Raw genomic sequence first — 22,640 nt, forward strand, 5'->3', positions numbered from 1 at the left:
TTTCTCAGGGTATGTGCCCAGGAGTGGGATTGCTGGGTCGTATGGTAGTTCTATTTTTAGTTTTTTAAGGAACTTCCATGCTGTTCTCTATAGTGGCTGTATCAATTTACATTCCCACCAACAGTACAAGAGGGTTCCCTTTTCTCCACACCCTCTCCAGCATTTATTGTTTGTAGATTTTTTGATGTAATAGGTTTTTAATGTAGTTGAAGTTGGCTTCTTTTGGGAAAAGATGCCTAATATCAGCATATCAGTAAGTAGGAGAAAAGTAACCTTCAGTATGAATATTCAAAGAATGGACTCACAATCCTATTTGATGTAAATGTCTCCAGAGAGTGCAAGCTTAAATTCTTGCTGGTTTTATGAACAGTTTCTTAGGTTCTGCCTAGTTTGTAAGGAGGGGAGTTTCTATATCAGGGTATAGTAGTTGTAGTAGGAAGGGAGTGTTAGTAGTTTTAGTAGTAGGGGTGTGTTATGAGCTGAATCTTGAAGGATGAGGAGGAATTTCCCAGATAAAGTGATAGTAAGGAGATTGTAGGTAGAGGGACTACATAGCACACTCAAGGAACTTCAAGTAGAGTTGTAGAGTGAGTGTGGGGAGTATTCAGAGATAAATCTGTACATGGAGGGGTCTTACATACTATGCTAGGGACTTTGGACTTGATCCTGAGAGAGGACTTAACCCTAAATTGTGGTATGCGTGTGTTTGTGTGTGTGTGTGGTGTGTGTGTGTTTCATGATCATATTTCATTTAAAGAAGATTACTGTGAGAGAAGTATCGAACATGGATTTTTAGGGAAATAAGGAGAGGGAGGTGAAAACAATTGCTTGGAGGAGAGATAATGACGCAGGGCAAGGCAGTAGCAGAGGAGGATAGAGAGGAAGAAAAGCATAGAAAAGCTATTATGGAATTAGATTGGGAGGCCTTAGTGATTGATTAGTTGGAGGGAGGTGTGAGGTGGAGTGAGGCGTCAAGGTTAACTTATGTATTTCTAGTGTCGGTAACTGGGTGGCTCTGGTTGTTTCAATTGAGATGGTAAATATAGGAGGGATGTGCAGGTTTGGGTAGAAAAGTTAATGATTTTAACTTTTGACATGCACTGTTTTGAGATGTGTTTGAGGATGAATGGTGGTTGAATATTCAGGTTTATAGGATTTGAAGGATATGCTTTGTTATTGATTTGGGAACCAAAGATGTTTAATTAACAGTGAAAGCTGAAGTATTGGTGATATCTCTGAGGGAGTATGAAGAATGAGAAGAGATGAAGTCCAAGCAGGTATTGAGGGCGAGAAGGACGAAGAAGTTTTGGAGACTGAGAAGGGGAATGTAATAGAAACCCTGGGAGTAGATATTTAAGAAAGAGGAGGTGGTTAGCGATGGCACATACAAAAGAGGAGTCAAGTAAATGATGAACAGAAGAATGAATATTTGATTTGACAATTAGTAGGCTTTTATTGACCTTAGCAAAATAGGTTCACTGGGGGGATGTGGGTAAGAAACAGGCTACGCTGGATCGAAGAGCAAATCCAATTTGAGGAAATGGAGGCAGTGAGTATAGACTGCTCTTTTAAGAATCTTAACTGTGAAAGGAGAAAGAGGGAAAGAGAAAGGATACCAGATTAAAATTATTGGAAGAGAGATTTTAATTTAATAGTACTTCATTTAAAAAACACAAAAAAGCGCCAAGTTATTTTGTTAAGAGGGGACATGTTTTGTTAAGAAAAAGAAGTCAGTAGAGCTGAAACATGAAAAGTACAGACATTTAAAAAAGTATTGATGGGGTACAGGAGAAAGGAGATTTTTAGAACATAGGATTAGTCTTATAAGTAAGGTAGGATGTCTGTTTTATTGAGATAGGAATGCACAAATGTAAGGGTAGATAGAGATATAGATAGACTTGTATATTGGAATGCAGGAAATTAAGAAGATTCATGCCTAATAAGCTTGTATTTTCTTTACGAAATTAGGTGGCAAAAGTAAGTTGCTGGATCAACGTTGGACTTTTAAAGAGAATGGCAGTAGTTTGGAATAAATGTTCTAGTCGTGGAAGAATGAGTTGGTAAAAGACACACCAAATGTTTGGATGCTGCTAACGGTTCATGTATTTGTATAATTAGCTCCATCAGTGTAAGGTTCTACACACGACTGTAGTTGAGTCATGAAGAGAATGGCAGCCAGTTCTAAATGTTGGTAGATAGAGCTGAATAGAGAAGAGGGCTTTTCCTCTCTTGGGGGACTTCTTTTGGTGAGACTTATAGGTTTGTCTTTTTATTTTGAGGATAACAACTTCCTGTATCTTTTATCAATTCTGGGAAATCCTCAGCTATTTCTCTGAATATTACGTGTTTGTTTGTTTGTTTTAATAAATTTATTTATTTATTTTATTTTTGGCTGTATTGGGTCTTCATTGCTGCATGTGGGCTTTCTCTAGTTGCGGCGAGCGGGGCTACTCTTCGTTGCGGTGCTCGGGCTTCTCATTGCGGTGACTTCTCCTTGTTGTGGAGCATGGGCTCTAGGTGCGCGGACTTCAGTAGTTGTGGCTCGCGGGCTCTAGAGTGCAGGCTTACTAGTTGTGGCGCACGGGCTTTGTTGCTTCGAGGCATGTGGGATCTTCCTGGACCAGGGATTGAACCCCTATTCCCTGCATTGGCAGGCAGATGGCAGGCAGATTCTTAACCACTGTGCCACCAGGAAAGCTGTTTGTTATTTTTTACTAGAGCTCCCATTAAACCCATCCTATTCTCCATGTTCTTAACCTTTCTTTAATGTTTCCTGCTATAGGTTGAGTGTTTTGTGTCCCATCAATATTCATATGTTGACATCCTAACCCACAAGGTGATGGTATTAAGAGGATTAAGAGGTGGGACCTTTGGGGGTGATTATGTCAAGAGAGTGGAGGCTTCATGGACAGGATTAGTTTTCTGGGCCATTATAAAGAGGCCCCAGAGAGTTTGCTTCCCCTTTCTGCCCTGTGAGGATAAAAGTTGGCTGCCCAGAAGAGGGCCTTCACCTGACCATGCTGGCACCCTGATCTCAGACTTCCAGCTCCAGAACTGTGAGAGAGAAATTTTTGTTGTTTGTGTTACCCAATCTGTGGTATTTTGTTATGGCAGCCTGACAGACTAAGACATTTTACATCTTTTGTCTCTGTGCTGCATTTTGTATAAGTTTAACGCATACTTCCTAGTTAAATATTGTCCCTTCCCATTTATTAAATTTTTAAGTATCAGTAATTATAGTTTTTATTCAGAAAGTTCTATCTTTTCCAGTGTGTCTGTTTTTGTTTTGGTAATTCCCTCATGTTTCTTTAAACATATTACACATTTATTTTTAATTTATACATATTTATTTTCAAGCAAGTCTGATTCTGTTGTTTTTGTTGATTCTTGTTTATACGCTTTGTTTCCTTGTGTGTTTCATGGTTTTTGATACTTGAGTTCAGCTCAAAGGAATGTTATTATTTGTGAAAATAATTAGAACTGTTGTTAAGATGTATTCCTCTAGAGAAGCTTTTCCTTTTCTTCAGTCAGTTTTCTGGGGGCACTAACAACCAGACTTTTAAAATAAATTCTCAATTTGAGATATCTCAGACCACACAGGTAATGTTAAGTATGAACATGGGCCCTCCCTTTGGGTGAGAAGGCCAGGTTGTGGCTTCAGATTATCCCAGGAGTCCGTCTCCCCGCTTCCCCACCCAAAATAAGTAAGTTTCCTTTCAGCCTCCTTTTATGGGGAAGAATTTTTCTACATCTTTCACTAAGGGTGTAGCCCTTGGGTGTCTTGGCTTTATTCACTTGGAGGCCTCTCATTGGACTCCCAGTCTCTTGTGGGCCCTAGGTTTTGTATCTTGTTCTCTATATAGCTATAAAATAGAAGCATTAGTTATAAGGGATTGGTAGAATCTGGATTCCTGTTCCAGTTTTGTTTTAGCCTCTGGAAATTTTCCTTATTTTCTTTTTTGCTTAGCCACACACTAAAAAAGATTTAGAAACTTAATGCAGCAGTTTTAGAAGTTTAGTAGTAGAAAGGTTTTTCATGGTATACCCAGTCTTACATATTGTTCATGGAACTTTATTCTGTTTTGCCTACTTAGTTCTCCACCATTTTTTAGGATGGAAACTATTCTGATACCTTTTATCCATCCTCCTTTCAGGGTCTTCATTGCTTATAGACTTAAGGAGTCTCAAATTGTGATCATTTTTGGCCATGGGGTGTGAAATTAGACCAGGAATTGAATGTGATGTTGGCAAGTCTGGTTCTTTCTCAGAAAATCAGAAAAGTATGTACGTGTGTGTTTGTTTCTTGCATGTGTGTGTGTATCACAGACACATACATATAGCATACACACTATATAACATACATATATGTGTATATAATGTGTACTTATGTAGGTACATACATACTATACACAACATACACATTTACAAATGACGTCACATTTATTATAGTTTGATTTAGTGATTCTGGGAAACTTGGCTGGTCTAATTTTGTTAGGCCCACATTAAATCTACATGCATAAGGAGACCAGGACTATTCACTTAAGTGTTTCTAATACCTGACCCCATTGGTTTGTTTTTCTGTATGAATACCTTTATGATCCCTGTCATTGGAACCATAATGATAATTTTAAGTGTGGAGAATCTGAAGCATTTCTTCAATTAATAGGCAGTCTTTTAAAATATTTTCATAGCTCTTCAGAGTAATTATTTAAATTAAATACTTAAATCTTTTGTAAAGGATCTTGAAGAGTTCTACTAACATACACTAGATTCAGACACATTATGATGGTGGTAGATAGTAAGTGAATCAGTAATTTCATTTTGTTCTAACTTTACATGTTTAAGTGTTAAACTTGACACTTTGAATTCCATGCAGTGAAACTGGAGCTAATCTACCCATGTTAATTATAACCCTCTCTATACCAACTGTATTAGATTCAATCAGTATCACCAGGCTGTAGATGGAGTATTTCTTTTATTTGGCAGCAGCATCTGAAACCCAACTTTTAGCTGTCAGATTTTATGACCACCACTGAAAGCTGCAATGAAATAAATCTTATTGCACTTAATGCAAATTGATACAGAGGCCAAGATGAAGCCACTGTCATATCCTGTAGTGCTTTTGTGTCTTCAGTTGCTTATGCTGATTAATTGTTCTAACAGTGTGACATTATCATGGTAGTAGTTAGAGCAGTCTCCGTATCCTTAATTTGGAGTTTTCTTGCTTTCATTAGTTTATTTCCTAATAGTCTGTTGTTGATTTGACTGATGTTTTGTGACAAGGTCCCCTTCTCCACTTTCCTGTGCTATTTAACCAATACCTGGTTTTTAGTAGGCTCTTCGGCTAGGTGCCGTTTGAAACTTCTCTACCCTGTTTTTATCCCTTTGAAAATAGCCATAATGGAAGTGTGGGGTTCCCTTCCTGCCTTGAGGGAGAGTTCCATCACAACTTCTTTCGGTTGCGTGGGCTATCTTAGTGAAGCCAGTTGGATACCTTGGTATTTGCAAAGGTGGGAAAAGGATTTGAATGTATTTGGTCTCCTATGGCAGTCCAAAAACATTTGGGTGTAGTCTTCAGCTTAGACTTCATCAATTAGCATATGCTTCCCCTGTCATGGATGGTGATATACAGTGATCTACTTTCACGTTTTGCACTCAGAGCATCCAAATTACCATAGTAAGGTCTGAATTAAACTGATAGACAAACTGAAGTAAGGAAGGGAAGGGACTTTAAAATCCTCTTGACCTCCTGCAGTTTCTCTTTCAACATCCTGCTCAAATCTGTTTTTCCACTTTATTTTTAACTTTTGGAATAAACAGCAATACTAATGATGCTTTTATGGATCTTAATAAGAAGAAAATGTTTCAGGGCTAAAACCATGACAGAAGTTAAAAAACATATATATGAAAAAGAAAAGAACAAAAATTCTGGAATGTTTTCTTGGACTAATCAAAAACAAAAGCAAAACGTTCAGTCTTTTGTGTCTTGAAGTTCTCCTTGGTTCTGAAAACATCTCAACAGATAAACTTTGTTTGATATGATACTCTTTTGCATCCATCTTTGAGGCAGTCAGAAACCCACATGTTAGTTTCCTACCCTTCCTTCTCTTTCTCTATCTTTAGCATACATGGAGGATCTCCTCTGTGCCAGGCTCTGTGCTATGAGCTGGAGATAAAATGGGTAAGACACAGTCTCAACACACAGAAGATTAACATTTTGGTATGGGGAAACTGACAAGTGAATGGGTAATCAGAATATGGTTAAATAGATTCTGTGATGGCATTAATAACAAAGGAGGAACACATAACAGAGTCTATGTGATTAGAGAAGGTTTCCAGAAAAAGTAAGGTGCAAGCTGAGATTTGAAGAGTGAATTGGGAGTTAACTCTTAACTAAGAAGAAAACCAGGAAGAGCAGCAGTCTAGGTCCTGGAAACAGGATTCCTTAGCCATGTTTAGACTTTGACTGGCTGCTGGTTGTTTCTTTGATTTGCCTGCTACCTTTGAAGAATGAACAGTGTTGTGCATTTAGGATACTTTCCTTTGAAAGTAGCAGACTATTGAGACAAAGTGGAAATAGGAAGTTTCCCTAAAAATAGGAAATTTATTAATGCACATAACGTGAAGGCTGGAGATAGGACTGTTTCAGGATTGGTTCATCATCAAGGACCCAGTTGTTTTCCATCTTTCCCCTTTGCAATCCTCAAATTATTGGCAATATCTCCTCTCTTCTCAGGATGGTTGCTGCATCCCTAAGCATTGTACAGGACAATGTCCAAAGTAGGAAAAGCAGTTTCTTTTCCTGCATCCTTCAGGAAAGAAACCTTTCCTTGGATCCTCACTTCCAAACTTCCATTTACTTCCATCAGTGAGTTGTGTCATCTGTTAACTGGTCACTGACAAGGGGAATGGAATTACCATGATTGGTCTAAATTAGTATTTACCCCTTGCGGTAGGATGGAAAGGTGAAATACCAGAACGAATTGGAACTCTTCCAGCAGGAAGAATGGAATAGCTGTTGTGTAGGCACAACTAATAGGCAGCTAACTCATCATAAAGTAGAAGTGTGTGTGTGTGTGTGTGTGTGTGTGTGTGTGTGTGTGTCTTTTTAAAAACCACTTAGCTTTGTGTCAGGCTTCACATTGCATTAGTTTTTCCTGTTTTCTTTGGGAGTCAGGCCCAGGTGTATCAGTAACAAGCAATATAATTTTGATTAAGGCATTTAACTTTTCTTGGCTTCAGTTTCCTCCATTGTACAATAAAAGCTTTGTATTCCATCCCCGAGACCTCTTTCAACTCTAACGTTTTAGAGGTCCATGTGACTTTCTTACTTTCCTTTGCTCTAAAAGGAGACAGACTGATGTACTACAGAGAACACTTTCTAGCTGTGTGGATTTGGCAAGTTACTTCATCTTCTTGGGTTTTAGGTTCCTCAGTTATAAAATGGGAATAATGTCTAATTTATAAGATGCCTAGGATTTAAATGAGATAACACATGCTCATTACATTATTTATTTATTTTCTCTTTTGACAGATTGGAGCTGATGTAAGTTCTTGCAAGTGATATAATCCTGTAATGATTCAGTACTTGGGAATCATAAATATTTTTGTTGAATAGAATTCCTGCAGTGTTTTATAAATTAAAATCTCTCTCTTAATCTAGGTGGAATGTTCAGAAGTATGTGTCAGATATGGACACTAGGGTAAAACATTTTACTTTTTACAAAAACCTGTGGTTTATTTGGGATTTTTTGGAAATGAGACTCCACAAGGCAGCATTTATGTAGTTGAGTAAAAATGTAGGCTATTAAAAGTTGCTAGTTTCCAAACATATCTTCCTGTTTACCTTTCACTAGGTACCAGAATATTCTTTGGATTATCACAAATAATTAAACCAGTGGTGCAGTTTATTTTGTAGTCTTGTTTAACTGTGACATACCTATGGCACACATGTCAAAAGCATGTTTTCAAGATCCTGCTTTCTATTAGAAACGGATGTTTAAACATTAGAGTACTTTATATAAAATATAATTTAATAACAAGTTATAAGACTTTGGCTAGCAAGTATTATAGAATATAGTTTTTAGATTTTTAAGCAGCCCCTCTTTGCTTGGTCACATCAAATTTAAGTTTCAAAGCATGTTAGAAATGGGCCATCACTAGATGGCAGTCTTTCTCCAGTTTAATCCATTTATTGTGGGGGAGGGAGACACTCTGTTCACGTGCAATGTTGATTACCAATATTAGGTTAATTTCAGGAGATCTCTGACTTTTCCAGAATTTAAGACTTGTTTATTTTTGTTTTTAGCATTTTATATCTGATAGCTGATTAGCACTAAGTCTGAGATACACGTGAAATGCTGATGTGAGTTGAACTGTTAGGTACTGATCTATAATTATAATTGCCTTTTCCTGTTAGGCAGTTTGAAACAAAACCTTTAAATCAGTGGTTTTTAACCCTTTGATAACCAGATGAAAACTGTGATGTGTCCCTTAAAAGTTACACATATGTGCTTCTGCTTATACACACAAAATCCACATAAAATCTGGAAATTGTGGTTTTCCAGATGCATACTCATGGAACACAGGTTAATTAAATATAGTCCAAAACTCCTGCTTTAGATATGTGGGTTTTACATTTTATTCTAACTTTTAAAATTCTCAAGATATTCAGGAGATTCACTATAAATCTTTCATGTTATTCAACATTATTATAATTGAAGAGAATATTAGAATCATAAAGGCCCTAAAATAGGAGAAACAGGTGGGGCCTAGTGATAAGGATGTAGAGAATTCATTAACTTGTTTTGAACTACCTCTTTACACTGTTCTGAAAAATGTATGATCTTTACATTATTGCTGACTGGACTTGAAAGTGGAAGTGAATTGCAGAAATTCAGAGCTAGGCTGATGCTAAAGAGGATTTCTAATGGATTGCTTCCTGTTTTCTAATGAGAAAGCTGAGGGTGAGAGAGATTAACTGAATTGACCAAAGACTCATAGCTAGTTAATTACATTGCTAAACACCAAGGCCACGCAGTCAGGCAGCAAAAATCCACTCTTCCTTTCTTTGATTTATACTTTTTTTATAGAAAGTTCAGGGAGCTAGGATAAATTATGAATTTCTTAACTATGAGATTTTCTTCTCCTTGAGGTTATCTTTTGTCATATTAATGTAGATCTTTGGAGGGAGAAAAATAAGTTTTACATTGTAGAAGGAAGTATACTTACTACCTAACTTAAAAGTATTAATGGGTCAAGATATAACTGAATTTGAAACCAAGAGGCTTGTCTCAGTATTGAATAATAATCTTCTTATACCATTTAGACTGATGAATTTTCCGTGGTTATTCCTCTTCTTCAAATGGCAAGGAATACTGGTGCCTTTACATGGAAATCTTTCTTTTCCTTTCCTTTGGAAGGGGAAAAGTTATGCTTATTTGAGGTTAGTTGAAATGTCAGTAGTAGATTCTGTCTTGTGTTTCCCAGTAGCTCTTTTAGGCAAGTGGTTATGCTATAGTATGTCTTAATTGTCAAAGCCGGGATTGTTTATAATTTATTTGAAGATCTTATCCCTTTATTTCAAATGAAGGAGAATGAATCTGGATTGCTCTGGTTTTTCTGAAGTAAGTGTTCAGAATTCTTACCGGAATCCAAACTTGTATATGCAGTTTCTATGGTTACTGCTTGAGTTCTGGGTAGTGGAACTGATCTGCTGAGGAGTGGGTGCTCTCTTATCCACAGGACCAGGGTGGTGATCTGGTACCTACAAATGATTATAGAACCAGAAAATGTTGGTAATGAGCAAATGTATATTTGTTGAATAAATGTTAGAGATCAAAGTGTTCTTAGAGATAATGTTATTCATTTACTCAACGAATGTTTACTCACTGCCTGTTACCTGTCTGGCACTGTTTTAGAGGTACAGTGGTGAATATGGCAGACAAATTTCTTGCCCCTGAGTTTACAATCTAATTGGGATGGGTTGGGGGGAAGATAGTTAACAAACTATGGATGATGAGAAGGAGAAAGTTGCTTGAAGATACAGGGGGTGAGTGTTACTAGTCTAAGAACAGTAAAAACAAAATTCTTGAGGCAGGAAGAGGCTAAAAAAAAAATCCTCTGTAGCAGGAGCATAGAGGATGGAGGAAGGCAAGGCTAGGGGGTGGGACCTAGAGAGAAACAAGGTTAGAGAGATAATCAGAGGTTAGGTTATGTGGTATGTTATAGACCATGGTAAGGATTTATGATTTTTATTCCTTTTGTAAAGAGAAGGAATTGGAGCGATTTAAGCAGGAGGCTACATCTGAACTATTGCTTCATAAAGACCATTTTTACTGCTGTTTGGAGAGTATCTGCATTGGGACAGGGAGTAGAGGGGATGAAGAGTGCAGAACGGAGACTTTTAGGAGGCTATTGCATTGATCCAGTGTGCCGATGACACAGGTTTAGACTAGGGTTTTAGTGGAAATGGTGGGATGGTGGTCAATTTTAAGATATGTTTTGGAGGTTGAGTTGTCAGGACTTACTAATGGATTGGATGGGGTGTATGATGGAAAGGGTACATGAGGAGTGATTCCTGGATTTGCATTTTTGACTTGGGCAACTGGATAGTGCCATTAGCTGAGATGGAGTAGCTGAGTGGTGGGGAGCTTTTGGGAGAATCAAGTTTGGGAGTGGAGATAGTTTGGTGATAGATGATTTTTTTTTTTTTCTGTGTTAAAATTTGAGATGGCTTTTAAAAATCCAATTGGAGTTGTTAAATTATAGCTGAGTTTTTGAGTCTAGTGCTCAGGGAAGTGCTCAGAATTGAAGGTATAGATTAGGAAGTCTACCACTGTAATAGTATTATAAAGACATGGGATTAGCTGGCATTTCTTGGTGAGAGAGCATAGGTAGGGAAGAGAAGAGCTTTTACGAATATTTAGAAAAAGAATAGAGGAGGAGGAGCCCAGGAAGGAGATTGAGAAGGCATGTCAGTAAAAGGATGAAAATCACTTAGTGTGGTATCATTGAAGTCTAGAGAAAACAGTGTTTCAAGAAGGAAGGTATATTTAAACCATAGCAAATGCTGCCTTTAGGTACAGTAGGATGGATGCTAACTAATGGGGGCTGAGGAAGTAGAAAGAAGTTTTGCTGGGAACGGGCACAGAGAAATGAGATGGTAGCTGGAGGGAAATGTGTAGGTAAGGACAGGTTTCTTAAAGTCATGTTTAAATAGCCATGAGAATGACTTAGTAGAGTGGGAGAAATATATAATACAGGATAGGGATAAAAGGGAATAACTGCAGGAGAAAGTTCTTAGAGACAACAAGAATGACTGACTGTAGATAAGAGCTTGAAATACTTTTTCCATTGTTACAGGAGGGTGGACAGAATAGGAGTTTCAGATGTAAGTAGGTTGGTTGAGGAGAGGAATTTTTTTTTTTCCTGTGAAGTGCAGCTGAGAGTGAGAGAGAGGGTAGACATTTGAGGAGAGGAGAAGTAAGGTTTTCACACATTTTGGAGACTACAAAGTGATTTTTTGGTGGTGGTATTTGGCGGGATAATTTCATTATTTTTAACTAGCGGTGTCTGGCTGCCCAATTTAAATTTGTCGTCAGATAGCTAAACTGAGTCTAGCAGCACAGTTACGTTATTTCTCTCCAGCAGCGTCAGGTTCTAGGGTATAATCTTGGAGAAAATGTATAGTTAGGTTTATCCAAAATTAAGTTTTTCTAGATTAGTTTAATTGAGAAAGAAAGGTACGGAGGAATTGTAATTCAGTCCTTTCATTTTATGATGAGAATTCTGTGATAAATACTGTCAAACACTTACATATTTTTCAGTAAATAAGGAAACAAAATTTTGGATTTTCCTAAAAAAAATACTCATCTAGCTTTGGGGCAACATTAATACAATTGGATTACTCTGTGGTTTATGTAACTTAAATACCTAATTTCCAAATAAATTTGCTTCTGGGTTTGTAATTCTGTTTCTCTTTCTTAGATGTAAATCTGGTATAATCTCCATGCCATTTTTTTAAAAAGGTCTGTCTATGATGGTGAGGAACATGGACGATTCATGGAGAAGCTTGAAACTCGCATCCGCAATCATGACCGAGAAATTGAGAAAATGTGCAACTTTCATTACCAGGGCTTTGTGGACTCTATAACGGAACTGCTGAAAGTAAGAGGAGAAGCCCAGAAACTCAAAGTAAGGAGACTCTAAGACTTGCTTCTCTCTGTCTTGGGGTTTTGATGAACATTAAAAGAGTGGGGAATACATTGCAGTTTACATATTTGTACTAAAAATTTTTGAATAGTAAGAAAGGAGTTTATACTGCAACATAGATAACTGGGATTATGGCTTTTAGCTGGAAAGGATACTGTTTTAAGTTAAAATTTATTTGGGATAACTATGTGTGGATGAGAACCAGTGACAAGAATCAGTTTCTTTCAAACAGAAACTTGGTTGACTCTTCATGTCATCTGTCTGCTTCCTTGCTAGATGAAAGCCATCACTGTTGGATGACAGAATTGCAAGGCATGCCTGTAGAAGTCTTTGCAGCAAGGCAATCTGAGCCAAAGGAAAAACAAATTAGTGTTAGTTGGGGAGTGTCTTCTACCAAAGCATGAAGGTTCTTTCTTGATATGACAGATTTAAGTTCAGGAAAGAGGCTAGCTATATTGGTTTTGTCCCTGGCATAGCAAATTCATGTATCTTGGGTAACTGACTTTGATACAGAAATATTACTGTATTTGATTATGGGATGCTGTCCTAGTGCCCATTGTTACATAATAAACAATATGTACCATATTATCTTTATAAAATTTCCAAAATTTTGAAGTCCAAAACACATTGGGTCCCAAGGTTTCAGATAAGAGTTTATGGACCTGTACAACAACTATCCAATCATCATAAGAAATATAATATTGCCAACAAAATTAAATCTCTCTTTTTTATCCTTCTCAGTGACTCTCTCCACCCTCGCCTCCAAAAGTAACAACTCTTCTGATTTGTTGTTAATGTTCTTTAATGCTTAACTATTATAATTGAAATTAACTTAGATTCCTTTCTCAGTCAATGTACCAAATTTAATTTCAGATGAACTAAAAAGTTAAATGTAAAAAAACCATCAAGGAACTAGTAGAAAATATAGATGAATATTTATGTGATTTTTAGGAGTGAGGGATACATTTCTAAATACAATTCCTAAGCCAGAAAGAAAATACTGATAGGTACGAAAACATTAAAATGAAAGAACTTTCTACATAGAAGTTAAAAGTGTAAAGGTAAATAATAAATAAAAATATTTACAAATACACATGACAAATGATTGATATCCTAACATAGAAAAAGTCTACAAATTAATAGGAGAAATATGAACACACTAATAGAAAACTGAGAAATACATGTTAATATACAGTTTACATAAGAAATATAAGGGAACTCTACAATTTAGTATTAAAGGAATGCAAATTTAAACAATAACGTGCCACCTAATAAAATGACAAAGATGAAACAAGTGTTAAGATTGGAGATGATACCTATCAACCTGGGAATGCCTGGTTGGAGTGTAGACTGTTACAACTTTTAAGGAGAGCGATTTTATTTATCAATACTGAAAACTCCACATAGTTTTAAGATTTATTCTACAGCTACAGGTGCATATACAGAGATGTTCATGTGATTTTTTATTTTTTAATGGCTAAAACTTTAAAATGTCCCTGAAAGTGATGTGCTAGAGGATTAGTAAAATAAATCATGGTGTATCCATTTAAAAGAGTAATAAACTACAGTATATTGTAGAAGGATATCTGACATGGGGAAGCATTAGAAATGTTTGCTTAATGTATAAAGCAGATTAAAAAGCATGAACAATTTGATTCTATTTAAAAAGTTATACTGAGTTTTGGGGGGCTGAAAAGCGTCAGATGGACAGAAGTATCTGAAATATGTGAAAACAAAGATACGGGGCTTCTGCCAGGAGCTGTATGTGCTGTTTGTCCTCACTCAGCCATCCCAGCTTCCCATCCGTCTTCACCTTGGGCTGTTCTTGATGCCTGTATTCCAAAACCTCTCCCTCTGCTCCTCGGGCCCTTTGTCCATGATGGGCAACGGGGTGCTCTGTGTCGGGTTACTGAAGTAGTCATGTGGTTAAGTACCTGAATATTGCCCATAATGCTCACCATTAACACCTGGGAGACTCTGCTCTAGGGGGCATCCATTCAACCTGTGTTAAGAGCCTATGAAACTTAGAAATTCTTGAACTTGAGAAGAGTTTAGAAAATGGAATAGGTTAAGTATTACCTACTGTCAATACTATTTGAACATAACAATGAAAAATCCTACTCTCTCTAGGATGTCCATTATTTCTTTTGATTCACAGTATGTATGTTGGTACGTGTGTGTGTATATATACACACACATACATATATATGTTCTCTGAATCAACAAGTAGCATCCTAGACAGGCAGTATAGATTTCCTCCCATCTTTATGTTCAAATAGTATTGAAATAGTAATTACCTTTCTTATCAGAAGCTTTGGTTAGGCTCCTGTGGATGTTTTAGAACTCTGGTTTGCATGAAATCAATTTAGTGGGCTATGATCAGTATTTTTAATAAAAATTGAAATAGAATAAAAAAGGAAACAATAAAGTGTATTACATGTAGTAAGTCTAAACATTGTTTCTTGAAAATTTTGTTTCTCTGTGTTTGTGTGTGTCTGTGTGTGTGCACACGCGTGTGCATTCCCTATACTTGTGTACTGGGTTGCAATGTAAAATATATTTCTTACAATGAGTTTGAGGTAAAAAAAAATTTCAGAAATGGTATCTTTATAAAGTAAACAAGTTATTTTAGTAGAAACAGTGATGCTGAATTTAGTAGTATTTATGGAAGGTTGAATTTTTTGAAATCTGTTTACACGGAAAAAAATTAATTATTCTTGAACAATGATCACTCAAGGCAACCCACCCCATTTTTATTCACATCGCTTAAAAGCTTTTTCTTATATTGAGCTGATATTAACCCCATTTTTGAATAACATTCATTTATTGGTTTGAATAATAAACTCTTCAGTCTCACTTATTCTAGACCAAGGATCAGCAAGCTATATCTTGCAGGCCAAATCCAGCTTGCCTCCTAATTTTGTAATAAAGTTTTATTGGAACACAGCAATGCCCATTCATTTATGTTATGTTTATGGCTGCATTTTTGCTACAATGGCAGTGCATGTGGTAATTTGCTCAGAAAGTGATAGTCCAGGTATAGTGTATAGTGTATAGTTTAGGGCAAAGTTTTCAAAGGTGTGTTCCTGAAAAACTAGTTTCTTGAGATGATCCTCAATAAAAGGATGTTACATAAAATAAGTTGGAAAACACCGTGTGATATCTCCTTCTTGGGCTTCAGGAAGTCCTGAATAAACTAACCTGTTTAGTGGTATTTCCCATACATATTGATGTGTGTGTGTGTGTGTGTGTGTGTGTGTGTGTATACAGAGTGCAGAGTACCTTTTAACTACCATTTCTTGGTGTTCCAAGAGACATAATAGGAAATGCTGGGTTAAGGGAGTGTCTTAAAAGTGAAAGGAGTCACAGTTATTGGTGGAAGTATAGAAAGCCTCTATTAAAGAAAGCTTTAGAAGTTAATATTGCTCATGTTTTGATAATGTTTAAGAAGGTGAGGAAATTACTATTCTATATACTTAATTTTTTTATATCTGTTGATTCTTCAAAAGTGGCTACCAAAATAAGTGGTGCCAGTTCCTTTAAATTATGAAGTACATAATTTTAAAGCTTGTTCACCTGATTTTGACTGTCTGATGGAGAGATTAATTTAGAAAAATGGGAATGTGGAAGTGTTAGAAACTATTAAGAATTAATAATCCAAAAAATTAAGATAAAAGGTTTTCTAAAATTAGATAAGTAGAAATATTTGACCTGAGTTAAAAAGTTCAATTTATACTCAAGTTTTCCAGGAATACATTGGTGAAGTGAGGACTATCTATGATAAAATTTGTTCTTTCTACACATAGTAGAGATGGTAAGGTTCTTTGTGGGTTATTTTTTCTATTATATTTTTTCTTTCCTTTCCAAATGAAAGTGTGATCTTTAGTTGTTATGTTATTTTAGTTTGTAATATTTCAAACTGAACATATTTTTTAGTAATTTTTTTTATTGTTCAAAAGGTCATACAAATGTTCAGTAGAAAAGTTGATATAATTTGATCCCAAGAGAACACCACTAAACCAAAATGTGGTGGAATATGGAAACAATCTGAATACCTATTCTTAGTCTTTTCATTTAAAATTTTGATCTTATCCAACTATTATCTAAGTGTTTTTTATGAGTTTAAATTGTCTTCTCTCCACAGAATCAAGTGACGGATACTAATAGAAAACTACAACATGAGGGAAAGGAAGTAAGGCCAGTTTACCTTTTGAAAAAATGTTTTCTGTTTCCTGTCATTCTCTTTGATAACTGTGTTCTTGATTTAGTGGCTTGTAAGACCATAAGCAGCATGTTGGAGGAACTTGGACATTATCATTGCTTCTCCTAATGTTTATCTGAAGTAAATGAATATAGCACTAGAAAGCTTAATGAGAGTACGTAGCCTTCTTCCTTAGCTGTGTTTTTAAATCACTTAAGTAGTCATAATATGGCCAATGCTGTTTCCTCTGCCTGGAATGTTCTTTCCCAAATGTTTACCTACTTCAGATCTTTGCTCCTCACATGTTACCTCCTTCATGAGGCCTTTTCTAACCACCTTATTTAGAATTGCAGTCTCACTTTCACCCCTTGTATTCTTTTTACCTTTCCTGCTCTATTTTTCTCCATTGCACCTATCATGCTTTGATATTATACATTTTTCCTTATATGTTTGTTTTTTGTGTCTCCTTCCATTAGAAATTAAGTTCCATGAGGTCAAGTTTTTTTTTTTTTTTTTTTTTTAACTGCATTGCCATATCCCCTCTACCTACCTAAACAGTGACTGGCACAACATGAATATGCATAAGTATTTGTTAAAAAAAAAAAAAGAATCTGATTCTGTTAATTGATATACTCATCATTTAAATCATCATAGTTTATAAGATTATTTTACATCCATTTTCTCACTTAATCCTCATGGCAGACCTATGACAAAGTCAGGACTGGTATTATCACTATTTTATTGATTAGGAAACTAAAACAGATGATTTGCTAAAGTTTACATAGTAATTGGCAAGGCTGGGACTAAAACCCAAGTTTTCTGACTTATAGTCTATTACTGTTCTCTGTATCATGTACCTTCCTCATTGCCTAATACTTATTTAGTGTTTAATTTTAATAATCTTTAAGATTAGCCTTTGGTCGTCTTATCAGTAACTTAATCAGGACCATTCCCTTTTTTCTTTTTTGCATAGTATCTAAGTAGATAACATTTTTAGGAAAGGGTATGGGATAAATACTATAAGAGGCCATGTAGATTATTGCTTTTTAAAAGTTTGTCTCACATATTTTAAGTTTTTGCAAAGAATGCAGTTTCTTCTAGTTTTACTGTGGTATGACTTCAGATGGAAGACTTTAAAATGCTGTGAGAAGAAGAGTGAGATACTCTTCATTAAACTGGAACTCTTGGAAAAGCCACAACTTCTAACTGTGTGGTTTATTTGTTGAAATACAGATTTAGTTGCAGATTATTTTCAAGATTCATTTGAAGCTGCATAGGAAGGACTGTTTTCCTCTAGGAGTCTAGCACTGATGACAGAAATATAGGATCTTCTTAGAAGATTGATGAAATCATAAATCATGAAGAGTCTGAATAGGGTGTGGAGCAAATCTGCACTTTTTTTCTTTTCTCCTGGATAGCCCCTGAATTTTAAGATTTCATTTCACCTAGCCTTTTCTAGTGTAGTATGTATGCATCTTGGGGAGAAAGTGGGAAACCATACAGGGATGTTTTACTGGTTGAGAAAGGCAGTTCCGTAGTCCACTTGGCAGGTCTTAGTATGAAACTGTTTGGGACTTTCTGATGAGTTGAACATAGGGTGGAAAAATGTGACTGAAAGCTTTTTATTTACAGCTGTTGGCATAATTCAGTTTTTTTCCCTCTTGCTAAGCTGGTAATAGCAATGGAAGAGCTGAAGCAGTGTCGACTACAACAGAGAAATATTTCTGCCACTGTTGATAAATTAATGCTGTGTCTTCCAGGTGAGGAACTGGAAATAGAGTAGAATTCTTGATGCAATTCCTTTAGCTTTAATTAGTCTTTTCACTTTCTCTAAATAATGCTTGTGTGCTCTTTTTCCCCTTCTCTTTCAAGTCCTGGAGATGTATAGCAAACTGAGGGACCAGATGAAAACTAAAAGGTAAGATATTTTTTTGTTGAATACTTTGTATTATCTAAAATTTCTGTTATTTAGAATTTTTTTAAAAGTCCATATTTAGCATAACTTTTCAAAAAATAATTGTCCATATAACATCTTCTCTCGCCTTTTGTATATCTATTGATTCATCCTGAGAGTTATTTACATATGCTGATGTATTTTGTCATGTATTATGTTTAATAAAAAACACTACACGCAGTTTGATTTTTAGAAGACCCAGCTTTTTAGGGGGAAAAACATGTAACTGTTTTAGTGATAGTTAATTTGAGAAACATGCTTTGGTTTAGTATTATAGTAGAAAAAATAGTTACTGGTTTTGCTGGGGTGAATCAGTCAGGGTTCTCCATTGAAATAGAACCAGTGTTGTGTGTGTGTGTGTGTGTGTGTGCAGAGAGAGAGAGAGAGAGTGATTTTTTTAGCAGATTGGTTCACATGATTATGGAGGTCCAAATCTGCATAGTAGGCTGATAGGCTGGTGTCAGGGAAGAGTAAATATTGTTGCCTGAGTCTGAAGGCAGTCTGCTGGCAGAATTCCGTCTTCCTCTGGGGAGTTTAGTCTTTTTCCTATCAAGGCCTTTAACTGATTTAATGAGGCCCACCCACATTATGGAGAATATTCATCTTTACTCAGTCTACTGATTTAAGTGCTAATAATCTCATGTAAAAAATACCTTCACAGAAATATCCAGAATAATATTTGACCAAATCTCTGGGTACTATGGCCTAACCAAGTTGACATATAAAATTAACCATCACAAGGGGCAAGGTCAAGGTTAAGTTCAGAGGAGTCTTTTCCTGTGTGTTATTTTCATCTGGTTTTATTCCACAGGAAACTTGATAGTGACTCTTTGGCTCTTCTTCCCAAACTAGAGTAAGCACCTCCATCCTCTCTGCCCTGGAGTACCCTGTGGTATGATGGGGGTATGTGAAGCTATAAGATAAACAGGACACATCTTCCTGGAATGTTAATTTTACCTAGTTTTGAGGGAAAAAGTATGGAATTAAAATGTATTTAATACTGAAATAAGATTAAAAATATTGTGAATAAAAATGATAAATTCTCAAGAATTTTAAAGTTAAAGCATGAGGCATCAATATTTTTTGAATTTCTTAAGATTATTTCCCAGACTGCCTTCTCCCTGGGAGGATACATTCATATAAGAGAACATAGGTTGAACAGTATGAGAAATTCTGTTCAGTGAGATAGAAAGTAATATTATTTCCCTGATAACCTTTTTGTGAAGTTCTAAAATTATAGAAAATTACAGAGATTAAAAAAAAACTTCAGTATCAACTTCTCTGAATTAACAGATAGCAACAATTCCAGTTTTGATTCATATATATGTAAATATTTATGATATATATATAAACACATATGGACAGAAAGAGGTAAAGATGTACATTTAAAAAAATTATAGATAAAACTCATATCCCCTTCCTCAGTCCTGTCCCTTTCCCTACTCTGTTGGGGAAACTAGTATCATAAATTTGGTGTGTCCTTCTAGTCCATGTTTTTAATATCCATAAATCATATGTTGTATTTTGTGTTTTTAGAAACATTTACATGAATAGTTCTCAGTCCTTGTGTTTTTGAGATTCATTCATTCAATAAAAATGAATTGAGTACTTACTGTGTTGTTAGGCATTGCTATTAGTGCTGGGAATATAGCTCTGAACAAAATAGACAAAAATATCTGCTGTTGTGGGGCTTACGTACTAGTGGAGAGCTTTTTAAAATTTATGTATAGAGATCTAGTTCACTTATTTTAATTGCTGTATAGTAGTCTATTATATGAACAACCCACATTTCTCCTCTTAATTTGAGTGGCTGTCATAAGTACTGTTCACCAGTATTTCTAGCTCAACCTTTTTCTGGCACAAAGAGTAGGTTTATATGTCTTGGGCTCCTTTGAGCTGTATCAACACTGCACACTGAGTTGCCCTCCTATATTGTATCCTCCTTACTCTACTTGGGCTCTAATACCCTGTGTTATGCTTCTGTCTTGCCTGAATGCCCTCCTCATCCCTGTTTGGCTCTGACACTCCATGCAATGCTGCCTTCCTATACAGACAGTCTTACCCCACTAGGTCCCTTGTATCCCATGCTGGTCCATCTTACCCCTCACCCACCAGTATGAATGCTCTCATTTATTTAGCTCTTCTTTAATATTTTTCAGCAATGTTTTTAGTTTTTAGTGAATAAGTCTTACATATCTTTCGTCATATTTATCCCTAATTATTTTGTATTTTTTGATGCTTATTTTAAGTGGTATTGCTGGGGCTTCCCTGGTGGCCCAGTGGTTAAGACTCTGCCCTTCCAATGCAGGGGGCATGTGTTTGAATTCTGGTCAGGGAACTAAGATCCCACATGCTGCAGTGGCGCAGCCAAAAAAAAAAAAAAAAAAAAAAATGGTATTGCTTCTTAAATTTCAATTTTCAGTCATTTATTACTAGTATACTATTAAATTTGTATATTTATCTTGTATTCTGCAACCTTACTAAATCACTTACTAATTCTAGTAGCATTTTTGTGTATTCCATTGGATTTTCTATGTAGCTGATTATCTTGTCTAAAAATAAAGACAGGTATATTTCTTTCTTTCCAATTGGGATGCTTTCTTTTTGGTTTGTTTTTCTTGTTTTATTGAACTGGCTATGTTGAATAGATTATTTCCCAGACTGCCTTCTCCCTGGGAGGATACATTCATATAAGAGAACATAGGTTGAACAGTATGAGAAATTCTGTTCACTGAGATAGAAAGTAATATTATTTCCCTGGTAACCTTTTTGTGAAGTTCTAAAATTATAGAAAATTACAGAGATTAAAAAAAACTTCAGTATCAACTTGTTGAATAGAAGTAGTGAGAGTAGATATCTTTGCCCTGTTCCTGATCTTAGGGGGAAAGCATTTAACCATTAAGTCATATATGTTAGATGTAGTCTTTTTGTACATGCCATTTAGAAGGCTGAAGAAGTTCCCTTCTATTTCTAGTTGTTGAAAGTTTCTATCAGGAATGAATATTGTTTTTGTCAAATGCTTTTTCTATGTCAGTGAGATGATCATATGTTTTTTAAAATTTTCTTTTTTAGTTTATTAATATGATAAATTGTATTGAATGTTAAACCAAACTTGCATTCATGGAATAAATCCCACTTGGTCATGGTAAATTATCCTTTTTAATATGATGTGGTATTTGATTTGCTAAAATTTTGTTGAGGAGTTTTGTATGTATGTTCATGAGAAATACTTGTCTGTAGTTTTCTTTTTTGTAATATCTTTGTTTTTGGTATCAGATTAATGCTGGCCTCGTGAATAACTTGGAAAGTTTTCCCTCTTTGGTTTTCCAGAAGAATTTGTGTAGTGTTGGCAATTACCTTCCTTAAATATTTGGTAGAATCTAACAGTGAAACCACTTGGCCCAGGAGATTTGTTTGTTTTTGGTGAGAAAGTTGTTAACTACAAATTTAATTTAAAAAATAAATACACGGCTGTTTGCATTTTGTGTTTCTTGAGTAAATTTTGCTTATTTGTATCTTTCAAATAATTTGTCCATTCATCCAAGTTTTTGAATTCCTTAACAAAAGTTATTCATGATATTCCTGTATTATTTTAACAGTGTAGGATCTATAGTGATACTTTCTCTTTCATTGCTTATGTTGATAATTTGTCTTTTCTCTCTTTGTTTCTGTCTCTGTCTCTCTGATTATTTTGGCTAGAGGTTTGTCAATTTTATTATTTTTTTGAAAATAGTAATTTAGGTTTTACTGAGCTTTTTTCCTTGTTTTTCTATTTTACTGATTTTCGCTGGTATCTTTAGTATTTCCTTTCTCCTGCTTACTTGGGGTTTAATTTGCTCTTACAAATTGAAGTATAGTTGATATACAATGTTGTGTTAGTTTCAAGTGTACATCAAAGTGATTCAGTTTTATATATATATATATATTTCTCACAATATATATCTCATATTTTCTTTATCCATTCATCTCTTGATGGACACTTGGGTTGCTTCCATGTCTTGGCTATTGTAAATAATTTGCTCTTTTTTTAGCTTTATTAGGTGGAGGCCTAGGGCATTGATTTTGGTTCTGTTTTCTAATGTAGCCATATAAAGCTGTACATTTCTCTCTAAGCAGTGCTTTGACTGCATCTTACATGTTTTATGATGTTGTGGGGGGTTTTTTACATTTATTTCAAATATTTTCTAATTTTTTTGGTAATTTTTAGAATTTCACCAACTATTTAGAAGTTCATTGGTTAATTTCTAAATATTAGGGGATTTCCCAGATTTA

The 22,640-nt window shown here is 35.5% G+C and overlaps 1 protein-coding gene across 5 annotated transcripts in view; it reads left to right on the top strand.

Moving 5' to 3' along the window:
• The window catches only part of EXOC6B (exocyst complex component 6B), a 727,664-nt gene that overhangs the window by 78,106 nt on the left and 626,918 nt on the right, over positions 1–22,640 (top strand). For all 5 annotated transcript variants that reach the window (XM_059942976.1, XM_059942975.1, XM_059942978.1 and 2 more), the window contains exons 2-5: positions 12,030–12,195; positions 16,358–16,405; positions 18,084–18,174; positions 18,287–18,332. In XM_059942976.1, the coding sequence (XP_059798959.1) occupies positions 12,030–12,195; positions 16,358–16,405; positions 18,084–18,174; positions 18,287–18,332 (351 nt within the window). The remainder of the gene's footprint in view (positions 1–12,029; positions 12,196–16,357; positions 16,406–18,083; positions 18,175–18,286; positions 18,333–22,640) is intronic.

The sequence above is a fragment of the Balaenoptera ricei genome, chromosome 13 (assembly GCF_028023285.1).
Source record: "Balaenoptera ricei isolate mBalRic1 chromosome 13, mBalRic1.hap2, whole genome shotgun sequence".
NCBI lineage: Eukaryota > Metazoa > Chordata > Mammalia > Artiodactyla > Balaenopteridae > Balaenoptera > Balaenoptera ricei.